This window comes from Punica granatum, chromosome 3 (assembly GCF_007655135.1).
Source record: "Punica granatum isolate Tunisia-2019 chromosome 3, ASM765513v2, whole genome shotgun sequence".
Classification (NCBI taxonomy): Eukaryota; Viridiplantae; Streptophyta; class Magnoliopsida; order Myrtales; family Lythraceae; genus Punica; species Punica granatum.
In genome coordinates, this window is record NC_045129.1 from 25,473,209 (window position 1) to 25,485,294 (window position 12,086).

At 32.8% G+C, this 12,086-nt stretch overlaps 1 protein-coding gene across 1 annotated transcript; it reads left to right on the forward strand.

Annotated features, from left to right (window-relative positions):
• Window positions 1-9,653: 9,653 nt before the first annotated feature.
• Window positions 9,654-10,905, forward strand: LOC116198983 (NDR1/HIN1-like protein 13). The gene has a single exon (XM_031529264.1). It carries the CDS (start codon window positions 9,738-9,740, stop codon window positions 10,611-10,613), a length of 876 nt encoding a protein of 291 aa, XP_031385124.1. The 5' UTR covers window positions 9,654-9,737; the 3' UTR covers window positions 10,614-10,905.
• Window positions 10,906-12,086: the final 1,181 nt, after the last annotated feature.

Here is a 12,086-nt window from a genome sequence, read left to right on the forward strand (position 1 = left end):
GATGAAACTACTACACAAATATGGATCTGAGGGCCGCTTCCTACTAGTTTTTTAGATAAATCCTAGAGTACTTTCCAAATTAGGATAAGCGCAAGACCTAATAAAATGCGCTGCCTATTATGAATTAGAACCCATGTAGTCTAGCATCAGACTATACTATACGGTAACTCGATATTTTATTTTCTATATATATTTTATATTATTAGTAAATAAGTGGAGTATTGTTGTATTTTTTTGGTGAATATTGTTGTATTAATGTCATTTATTAATTGATTTCTTAACAAATTAAAAATTATCTTTGGCTATTCAATTTGCCGATGATTGCCTTTAAATTCTTGGTCAATTTCACCTTTAAAAATGCTAATTTAATTCCTCCTTTGACTTCTTGACTTTTGATCATTTAAAGGCAAATTCAATTGCACTGACAGTTAATAATGATTAGCATGTCCAGATAAACCACTTATTGGGTGTGTAACCCTAATAGGGGGTCAGATTCGTGAAATTTTTGGGTGATCTTACTTCGCCACATGACGTAAGAAAGCACCAATTAAATTGCATAAAATAAAAGACCTGATGCTATTCACTCAAATAATTTCCATAATTATTCTTCATTAAAAAAATATTATTAGTTTTTCCTCATCGTGTCAATATGACGTAGGACTATTTAAACTTTCTCATCAAATTCGGTGCGAGAAATCTAGCATATGATTTACATTATTTTCTATATTTTATATGGGTTATGTTCTAGTGAGCATATATCATAATTTGCAGCGCAATATCTCTTGTAACCATTGTATCGAAGGTTAGAGTTTCGTTGAAACTATGCTGTAATATTGTGGCGAAATTTGTATCTATGAAATAGATTTTTAAGAATGACTTACCCATTGATCTATTTCAAGTTTTTAGTTGGACGACTTTTAGCTCGTTCAACTTTCTAAATTGTAATGTCTTCTAGACATTTGATTTTTGGTTTTGTGTCTCTTGAACAAATAATATTATTGCAATTCTCATTTTAATTTTTTAGTACTTTTCTCCACATCTCGAAATTCCCCACAACATACACTGCTAATATAATGCCATATTCAATTATGAAGTTTTAATTCATCAAAGTCTAACAACATGGCATTAATTTTATGCTGAAATATACACATCTAGTGCGATTATGGCGTTACATTTGGAATTGGTGCTCATTTTCAAAAAAAAAATATGGTTGCAAGTAATATGAATTTATATATAGGAAATAATTTCCAAACGTGAAACAAATATATCATTAATTGGAAAACATACATTTAATTTTAACCGTAAAAAAAAACATAAATATTGCTAGTAAAAAAAGGAAGGAATTACTTTCTTTCTTTTTTTGGATGAATAGAAAAAGAATTACTTACGCTACTGAAATCACTCTCCGCACCATTTTACCCAGAGAACTTCTACATTAAGACAAATATGGTCACCTTCATATAAAAATTTGGTGGGCCGATTCTTAGATGCCTTTTTTTTTGGTAAATTACAAAAAAAATCCAAATTTTGTAAAATGTCTCAATTTTGTCCTAAATTTTGTTTTGTAACAGAAAAAACCATAAATTTTCTAAAATGTCTCAAAAATGACCTCCGTTATAACTTCCGTCAATTTTTGCCTACGTGTGACCTACGTGGACTGTTAAAGGGACCCACCATCAGTAGCAAAATTTGACGGAAATTATAACGGAGGTCATTTTTGAGACATTTTAGAAAACTTATAGTTTTTTTTGTTACAAAATAAAATTTATGACAAAACTAAGACTTTTTACAAAATTTGGATTTTTTTTTTGTAATTTGCCCTTTTTTTTGCAATTTCTTTCAAATTTTTAATTTTCATTTTGGTGATGGCATTTTTTTTTGGGTGTAAATTTTAATTCTTTCGTGAAATAGAGAGGTGATCTAAATAGGAGACGGAAAGTAGGGCTACGCAAAGAATAGGAGGCGGGAAAGTGTAAAAAAGAGGAGTGGAGCAGTGGGTCTAGACTTTAGAGTACAGTAGTAAGTTTAGACTAGAAAATTATCATTATATTATGTCAATCCATCGATCCAAATAAATTGAAATTTATATAAGAGGGGCGACGGCCGGAGGAGCCACCAAATCCTGACCTGCGCCCCCTTCTTCCCACTCCTTTCTTCACGGCAACCTCCACTGGAGGTTGCTGGCTGGAGGGGAGCCCCACCGTTGACTAGCCCTTTCCCTCAAAACCTTTGTGATGATTTTTTTTAAAAGATTTTTCATTTCATATTTCTTAATTTTTTTAAATAAAATACTAAAACAGCAAGTCACATCAATCAAATTTATACATGGCATCTAGTCAAATGGGAAAGATATCGTTGTCTATTTCCAAAAACATAGAAATGTCATTGAAATTTGCCTTAAATATAAATGTTTACCCTTTCTTGTGTGAGCATTTACATGTTCTCCATTAATTTTAGTATTTTTCTTATGAATTTAGATCTAAATAAACAGATAGGAGCAACTTGAAGATAAATTACCACACATGTATCTTGCGGTTATATATATATATATATGTAATATTTTTTTTCGGTAAAGTATATATAATATATTTATCCATTCAAAAAATAGCTCATGCAAATATTGATGGTGCATTAATTCTTAATTCAATCAAAACCAAGGAAACACTAGTTTTGTCGGTGTTTGAAAATCATACTATTTTGGGAATGAGTATCTCTACATTTCGAGCAACATGCAAAACCATTGATCATGGGAGAGAATTTTCTATCCTTAAATTGTTGTGAGAAATTTTAAGATGGGAAAAAGAGCATTGAAAAATTAAAATGAGAATTTCGCAACAATATTATTACGACAAGATAAACAAAATCAGAAATTAAATTCGAAAGTATTACAATTAGAATCGACAACATGAAGATGAAGTTGATGTAAAAGAGCTTGGAGACTTGCATGTGCCTAGTGGACCAATCACACGAGCGAGGACAAAACGGATCCAATCAGCCGTGGAGAGCTTGATTGTTACTCTTAGAGACGAAGAACTAAAAGGCTTAGGTGAGATGGACTTTTCGAGCCAAGAAGTTTCCTATTTAGTTGGGTCTTCTAAGGGTTTTGATTTACTAAGTTTACATGAGTTAGTAGACACATAAGGAAGGCCAAGAGGAGCCGAAGTTGGAATAAATTTAATGTCAATGACTCTAAATGGCATGTCTTTGAATTTCCCTTTTATGCTTTCAGTTTTGGAAAACTAGATTAGCTTGTTTCTCAAGCTTATTTCTTTTTATGGTAAATTACACTGCTGGTCCAAAAAGTTTTAATAATGTATCAGGTTGGTCCAAAAAGTTTTTTTTGCTACTTGATGGTACAAAATATTTCAAAATTGTAACATGATAGTACAAACCGTTATATCGCCATTGACGTCGTCATCTCGCCATTGACATGGGTGGACCTTTAAGTTAATTAAATAAATATTTTGTACCATTATGTTACATTTGTAAAATATTTTGGACCATTAAGTGACAACTTCAAAAGAGTTTAAACCATCATGTGGCATTCCACCAACTCTTAAAAACATATCAAAGCCACGTGTCGGCTACGTTTCGGCCACGTCAGCTTCATTTGACGACGTCAATGGTGAGATAACGGTTTGTACTATCATGTTACAAGTTTGAAACATTTTGTACCATCAAGTAGCAAAAAAAACTTTTTGGACCAACTTGATATATTATTAAAACTTTTTGGACCAACAGCGTAATTTACCCTTCTTTTTAATTGCACCTAGGATCATATAAGGGGCATAAAAGCTAATCATGGGTTAGAATTTTTTGGTGAGATTTTCTCGTTTGTTCTTCATGGAACTTTCCATCAAATGAATAAGTGTGATTGCTTGTCATGTTCAAACATCTTTGATATTATTGATGCTTGTTTAATCATAAACAACGGATCGATAATACTTTTTTGATATTATTAGTCTTGTTTCTCTATAAATAATGAGTCAATAATCTTTTGTACCTAAATTTGAATTGGCAATCTGGGAATCGATTCTTATTTGATTGTCGGGTTTCACAATTCTTTCGTGAGTTCCGCATCATTTTCGTATCAGAGTATCATGATTCAAATCAAGTTTATTATATCCTTTTTGTTTCCATCGTTAAATTTCATTCCGTTTAGTTTGATCTTTGTGGACTATTAGTAGCAAAAGAAAAAAAAAGAAGTTGCAGAAAAAAGGGATAAAAAACGGTGAAAAAAAGAGAAGTTGAACGGAAAGAAAGTGGTCTGAAGTTTTCTTGAGTTCTGTGCAATCATGGATTTTGATACAAATTCCTTGCATCCAATCATTCTAAACACATTGACCCATGTTGATTCTTTTTCCATAATTTTTTCATATCTCTTTCCTCCGTATATTCCCTTCCATATATATTTCCTCATATCTTTCATTCCATATAATTTTGATACATTCCATTCTTTATTTCTAACTTTCCATCCTTCTTGATAGTATCATTTCTTCTTTTTTCCTTACTTCTCCAAATTTCCTTTGACCATTTAGTTTACTATTTTGTTTATGTATGGATTTCTACAAATAATTTCATTTGATTTGTGAGTGGCTAAATTCTTTAAAGAGCTTTGAGGAGGAAATTAGAGTGGAACAAGGCACGAGTGGTGAGAGTATAAAAGGGTAAAAGCCATTGAACTGAGTGAAACATGAGTATTGAAGGTAAACACATGAGAGAGTGTTGTGAGATCCTAATAACAATTTTTTTTTTGTATTGAAAACATGAGTTTGGCAGGAATGGCCATGGAATTTACAAGTCATGAAGGTAGTAATACCGAGCAGCAAGATCCTACTTTCACTTTAAAAACCATGAAGCAACAGTTCAAGAGAATGGAAGTTGTTTTGGAAAACTTTTCCGTGATAGAATGCTAGGCAAAATCAACGCATTAATGAGCTACAAAGAGAGCGAACCAGATAGCCTATTCAAGTACCCAATGCAAAGAGGCAAAACCAGCAACCCCCTATTTCTCAAGATGATAAAGATGGAAATTATGAGTAAAATGATGAAGTGGCATTCGTGAGTAATATTAGGAGAGGAGAAAATATTGGGTGAATACTACACAGTCAAGTGGCTGTGTAAAACTCTACCCTCGAATGATACACGCAAAGTAAGAAAGAGAGAGTTATCCGGTGGGGCTCTTGTCATTCGGGAGTGGAGTTTTACAAGGTCACTTGGTGGTGTACTACTCACCAAATATTTTCTCGTTAGGAGAGGTAGAGGAGATATGAACGAGGGGTGAAGACATGATAGGCGAGATCAAGGAGTCAGAGGTAGAGTAGATAGGAACATTGGCAGCATTAAAGTTATGATAATATCTCACAATTCTCTCTCCAAACTAATATATAAGACCCCTCAGATAAGGCAATTATAACGTGTTCTAATATATAACATATATCTATATATAAATATATTCAGGTTTACCGAATTTTTTCAACATTTGGATATTTTTTTCAGATATATAATATTAAGAAAACATTAAATCATCCTAAATTGTATGCCTGTTATATCCTTTTGAAACTTATATATAATAAATAGTCCTTGGATGTTGATTTGGAGAACAATTCGGAGAATAAATAGGAGGATCTAAGAAAAAAACATAAGATTATTATAAAATCATGGTTTAGATAATATGTTTCTAAAATCAGAAAAATATCATTGTGTGCACCCACTTTTCTTCGGGTCTTGGATCCGCCCCTGGTAGCATGAGTATATTCTCTTCTCTAAATATGAAAGGGAGAAAAAAAATACTAAAAGAACCATTTAAATATCGGAAAAGTAGCAAGAGCAATTACAAAAAATATGTGTAAAATATTTCTTGAAATTATGCAAGAGAATATTCCGTATTGCCTCCTACAGTTTGGTGTGGAGAGTCATGCAGAATAGTCGGTAGCTGAAACCCATTTATCTCACATTAAAGAGGAAAATATAAGCTGAAGATTAAAAAAAAAAAGAAAAACGAAGAAGAAGGGTGTATGAAAACTCCCCCAACTTGCCGTATCTTTGAGACGGACGAGGTTTAGCACCCGATAGCATGAGTTCATTCTCTTCTCTAAATATGAAAGGAAGAGGAAAAAAAAACAAAAAGAAACAATAAAATATCGGAAAACTAGCAATAATTACGAAATATATGTGTAAAATATTTATTGAAATCATACAAGAGAATATTTCTTACTGGTGTGGAGAGACATGGAGAATAGTCGGTAGCCGAAACCCAGTCACCTTGCATTATTAAAAAAATGGAAAATATATTTAATAAAACTGAAGATTTAAAAAAAAAGTAGGGGTATGAAAACTTCTCCAACTCACCGTATCTTTCATACGGATGAATTTTATATACATGATACGATACGATAGGAAGCATTTTAGAAAACCATTTGTTGGTTTTGCTGACTTCCGCTCATTCATTCTTCATTCCACTGATTGATTGAGAAAGAGAGTTGATAGAATGAGACCTCTGAGCAAAGAGATAGCGCCTGTCCAACCTGCATAAAATTATTAAATGACCAATTGTATGGGTTTGTGTTCGTCAAAGGTGATGTAGAATTACAAAAAATGGCTTATAACTATTGCATTATATCATTTGCTTGATCACTTAACATTGGAGTCTTGGCTCCCTTAAATATAATTACATGCTACCAAGAAAAATATGGCTCAGCAGAAATTGAGCTCCCAATGAACGAATTTTATTTGCAAGGCAAGGAATCGATACTCTTTAAAAGTATCTCAAGCCTAATGCCAAGACGACATCTAAACATATTTAGTCTCAATCTAAGCTATTAGTTGAAAGCTTGATAATACCAATTATCTCTCCGCAAAAATATCACTAAACACCACATGTGGGAAATTCACTTTAGTCCAGCTTCCAAAAAAAAAAAAACAAAGAAAGAAAGAAAGAACATTTCTTCTGGTTTCTTGAGTAGGTTTATATCATGACCCACATTGGCTTGATAGACAAAAGAATATATTGAATTAGTGTTCAATCATTTGTGTTGCACAAGTTTGTGTTCATATATTTATATTTTGTACAGATAATAATTATCACAATTTAATATATTGATTTACTTATTATATAGTATTATTATTATTATTATTGAAAATAAAAGTCCTCAACAATCAATTTTCAAAAAACAAATTCAATTGAGTTGAATGAATGCTTTTGAATAGTTCAATTATAATTTTATAATCAACGTTCTTATTATATCTTGTAAATTTATTTAATTTCTTTCACAATTTTAATATGTATTATATATAATTATACTATTATATATATTTTTATTCTTTTATATTCTTTTCAAATTTATGGAATCTTCCTTATAGATAAAGATTGTTATTATTCTACATAATATCATTTTTTCAATTTATATAATCTTCCTTCATGGGTAAGGATTGCTATTGTTCTATATAATGAGACATTATATATATTTTTATACATATTATTAACTCGATTTTTTATATATTATTTTTACATATTTCTTATTGTTTTAGAATTTATTAAAGGTAATCATTTCTATGATTCATGATTCTTATTATTATTATTGAAAGTAAAAGTTCTCAGCAATCAATTTTCAGAAGTTATTTTCAATAGAGTTGCATGAATACTTTTGAATAATTCAATATTATAATTTTATAATCAACCTTATTATTATGTATTGTAAATTTATTTAATTTCTTTCACAATTTTAGTTTGTATTATATATAATTATATTATTTTATATTATTTTCAATTTTATGAAATCTTTCTTCTAAATAAAGATTGTTATTATTCCACATAATATTTTTTTTTAATTTATATAATCTTCCTTCGTGGGTTAGGATTGCTATTGTTCTACATAATGAGACATTATATATATATATATATATATATTATATGTATATTAACTCGATCTATATATTCTTTTTATATATTTCTTATTATTTTAGAATTTATTAAAAAGTAATCATTTCTATGATTTATGATTCTTATTTTTAACACGATAAATATTACATTTCAATATGCTCGTACATATGTATGTTTAGTTTTTATGATAAATTATATATATGCTTAATTAATTTTCATAAGAATATCGAAATTTTTATATCAATTTCTATATGTTATGCTCAATTTTTATAATGTCACGTTAGGTTAATTATTTATATACATTTATCACTTATATATAATTAAGAAATTACAACAAAAATTTCTCTTATTTGTATTTAGTAAGAGATTTAGGTACATTTAATTGCATTTATTAAATATTTTTAATTATTATTTCTTTGTTTTTTAATTTTTTCAAGATTCTTCAAATTTTCTTTAATTATTATATACAATGAGTAGGATATTTTGATACATTAATTGCATTTATTAAAAATTAAAAATTATTATATTTACTTTTTAAATTTTTTTAAAAGTATTTATTATGCACCCAAGTAAATTTTAGTTATATATAGATTATTTTAAATATAAATTTTAACTTAGAAATGAAGTCACGTAGATCTCTCCCAGGTGAAGTAATAAGAAACTGTGCATTCCAGGCAGGCCCACATTATTCATATGGAAGGGTCAGTTATCACTTTCAATGGTGAGAGGAGAGAGAGTTTTCTATCCGAAAGTAGAATTCAGAGTGATGTTTTGCCTCCTCGCTATTTCACCACGTCTAGCGGTCCCACAATAAGCCATGTCAGCATACCCAATCGCACACGTTATCTCTAAATAAAATATGGGCAATATCTCTCACGCAATGAATCAAGGCAAAAAATTCTCAATGTCTAGCTATCACAAGATTTTTACTAAAACGATGGACATATTATGTATATCATTCTATAATGAAATAAAGTACTCACAGAACTCCCAAAATATAGTGCACCGAATCTATCCTTCGAGGCGCAAAGTTTGGTCTCCTCAGCCACTATTAACTATAAGCATGAGAATAAAATTATATGAACAATAATAACGAAAATATATATGCTGGTTCTTTTAACTTCCCAATCTTATTTGAAAAGACCAAAAAGTTCAAAACTATCGTACTCGAGTCCACCATTTCAACCTTACTTTCGATCAGCTTCTTGTTAGTTTATTTTGACAAACTAACCAATAATACTTAGCCCATTCAAGTGATAATATATACTTTTGGGTCGACGTCATTGATTGAATTAAGTTGAAATAATTGTATTTATATCCGAAAACTTATCAAAACTTGTAAGTTTTATCTATATGCAATTGCCAAATTAAAAGATTCGAATATCAGATATAAAATATATAAATCTCACGCCATCTATTTAATTTCAATTTGATGATAATATTCCCCACAGTGCGAAAACGAAAACTTATAAATACATATAACTGACATTAATTTCACAATTGTTTCCTCTGCTGGTGCAATCACGGTATACTTACCCTAATAACTGAAATTAATCGCATTTGACTGTCGATTAAATTCTGATGACGAAATACTTTGGTGAGTTTCGAAATATTGTACCGATAGTAAATCATATCGCGGTTGTGATCAAAGGTTTGCAATAGTTGCACAGTTGCTGTCTCCCCCCTTCCCTCTCTCTCTCTCTCTCTCTCTCTCTCTCTCTCTCTCTCTCTCTCACACACACACACACACACAACTGTACAGTGTGCGGGGCAGACAGAGACCATCACCCACAACCACTTCCACGGTTCTACCTATCATGAAACAGAGGAGCTTGTCCTTCTTCCTCTTTAAGTTATGTTCGATGTTCTCTCCTCTCTTTCACAGCCACAACCAAATTACACGCATCTCTCCGATCGCTCTGCCTCTCTCTTTCTCGCACACACATTCAGTATAGAAAGAAGAGCAGCCATGTCTGAAAGAATCTATCCTGCTTCCAGGCCCGCCGCAAATGGCACCGCGTCTGTCGCTGCAGCCACAAAACCGCCTTTCCCCGCCACCAAGGCCCAGCTCTATGGCACCACCCGCCCCACCTACCGCCCCCAACCCCAATCCCACCGCCGCCAGGGCTGCTGCTGCACCCTCTGCATCTGGCTCACGCTTACCGTCATTGCGCTCCTTTTCCTCGCCGCCATTGCCACCGCTATCCTCTACCTCATGTACCACCCTCATCGCCCCACCTTCTCGGTTACTGCCCTCAAGATCTCCGCCCTCAACCTCACCTCCTCTTCCCTCACCTCCAAGTTCGACGTCAGTGTCACCGCTCGGAACCCCAACAAACACGTCACCTACTCATATGACCCTGTCTCTATCTCAATCTACACGAACAAGATCGACATTGGTGACGGCAGCATCCCGGCATTCGTCCATGGGAAGGAGAACATCACCTCGCTGAGGACCTCAGTCATCAGCAACAAGCAACAGCTGGATAGCAACTCGGCCGGAACTCTGAGGTCGCAGCTAAAGAGCAAGAACTTAGATATGGAGATTAAGATCGACACGAAGGTGAGAGCGAAGATGGGAGGTATGAAGACGCCGAGGGTCGGTATCAGGGTCACGTGTCGTGGGATTAAAGCGAGTGTGCCAACTGGGAAGTCTTCTTCCAGAGCTTCAACGGCCAATGCGAAATGCAAGGTCGACATGAGGATTAAGATCTGGAAATGGGTGTTTTAGGCAAATGCAGAAGAAGACCTGCGGACAGAGAGGAGGAAGAAGAAAAAGAGGAAACAAGCTGGTGGAATTTCCTTTTACTGTTTTGTAATGTAATACAACACTTTGCATGATGTTCAATGTGTTTCTTGTTAGTAAATCTCGTCCAGTGGGTGGAATACTATTCCAGTCCTCCTTTTCCTTTCGTTTTTGTTTTTGTTTTTTTTCATTTTTTTCATTACAAAATAGACCTTAGACCTAATACAGTGAAATATAAATTTTAAAAATCAATAAAGAGACACGAATAATTACATGATGAGTATCGAACCTATAATCTCTTCGTTATCAAGCGAGAACCTCCGTCACTAAGCTGACAATCTCTTTGATTTTATGCATGGTTCCTTCTGATTAGTTATCAATGGTTCCTCTATCGTTAGATCCTTGAAGAGAAATCTGACGATGGAGAAGCCATTCCGATTATTCAAGTAGCCCGTCCTCATGCCATTCCCAACCTGTAAAATCCTAATGATTTTATATGATAAAAATCAATAAATACAATGAATTTCCATACAAATAAGGAATATTCAGAAATTTATAAATTCGACCGAATAAGTAAAAATTCCAATAAATGCCACGAATTTACTGTCATTTTGACATGTAAAACAACTGACAAAACATATTTTGGGGGTGACTTGATGCTTAGTGAATAACCACAACCTAAACTAGTCGGATCATAGTATAAGTTCAATAATATCATAAAAATATCGTCAAGACCTTCATAATTCAAATCGTCCATGTGCCCCTCACAGCTCCCGACTACAGTAGTGGCTCTACATTGACAGCTACTATACTCCAGGTAGCCATTTCCTATTGCTTGGTTTACGACCGGCTCAGAGCGCCATAAGACTCACCAACTCCCATCAATTTCAATTACATAAGTTAAATCTCACCAACTCATTTCCAAATATCATAATCGATATACATGCATGATCTGTGACAGTGACATTGACATGACCATGACAATGTAGTTTTAATAAACTAATTATAATCAAGATAAAAATACCAGTTTAGGAATATGTTACTCACCTTGACAAATGCCCCGAACATCAAACATAAAAAACCGAATATTTTCCATTTTCTAGATTTTTTCTCACATTTTCCCCTCAAATTTTCTCTCTCGGTCTCTCAAGGTCTCTCTCTATAATGGTTTGGCTATGAATACGGAAATAGCCGAGAAGAGTTGATGAAAGGCCGTTTAAAAGAGAAGACTAAGGCGGTGGAAGGAGATCACCATTTAAAGTCCAAATTTTAAAGAGTACGAGAGGGGGACACATAAAGCAATTTGAAGGTTAGCTAGTTGCTCTATGGAAAGAAAAGTTGTATTTAATTAATTACATTAAAAAAATCGTATTTGACAAACACTTCTAGAAAATACAAAATATGAACATTCTGAGTTGAATAAAAATTGGGATGTTACAAACACTCCATGACTATTAT

What these genes read in the sequence shown, in the direction of transcription:
- LOC116198983 (XM_031529264.1), top strand. Translation starts at nt 9,738, where the DNA reads ATGTTCGATGTTCTCTCCTCTCTTTCACAGCCACAACCAAATTACACG.